The 362-nt window shown below is 55.8% G+C and overlaps 1 protein-coding gene across 1 annotated transcript; it reads right to left on the reverse strand.

Annotated features, from left to right (window-relative positions):
• Positions 1-6: 6 nt before the first annotated feature.
• On the reverse strand, positions 7-359 carry LOC104980980 (putative RNA polymerase II subunit A C-terminal domain phosphatase SSU72-like protein 1; the record flags this gene model as incomplete). The annotated part of the gene is made up of 1 exon (XM_010829867.1): positions 7-359. A coding segment is annotated over one exon (353 nt), but the record flags the coding sequence as incomplete, so codon positions are not given.
• Between the last annotated feature and the right edge of the window lie 3 nt (positions 360-362).

A 362-nucleotide genomic window follows, 5' to 3' on the forward strand; every position in this document is an offset into this window, starting at 1 on the left:
GTGTGCAGAAAGCTCTTGCCAGTTTTGCGCTCGGCTGCCAGGAGCACCTGGACCAGAGAGTCCTCCAGGTTGTCTGCCTGCTGGAGGCGTTCGCAGAGCTCACAGATGATGAAAGACCCAAGCGTGGCGTCCTCCAAGTTGTCAGCCATGTCCACGTTGATCACGTGCACAGGCTGGAAGGTCTCCTGCTCTCGGACCCACAGCTCCTCCACCACCCTGTCGTAGACGCTCTCCTCACAGGTGAAGATGACGTCAAAGCGATCTCGGCACTCTTGAAATCTTTCCGGGCGAGGCTTGATTCTCTCGTTTCTTCCCAAGATGTGTAAGATGCCGTTGCTATTATAGCGTTGTCGGTCTTTGCG

Source organism: Bison bison, unplaced genomic scaffold (genome assembly GCF_000754665.1).
Source record: "Bison bison bison isolate TAMUID 2011002044 unplaced genomic scaffold, Bison_UMD1.0 scf7180017858884, whole genome shotgun sequence".
Classification (NCBI taxonomy): Eukaryota; Metazoa; Chordata; class Mammalia; order Artiodactyla; family Bovidae; genus Bison; species Bison bison.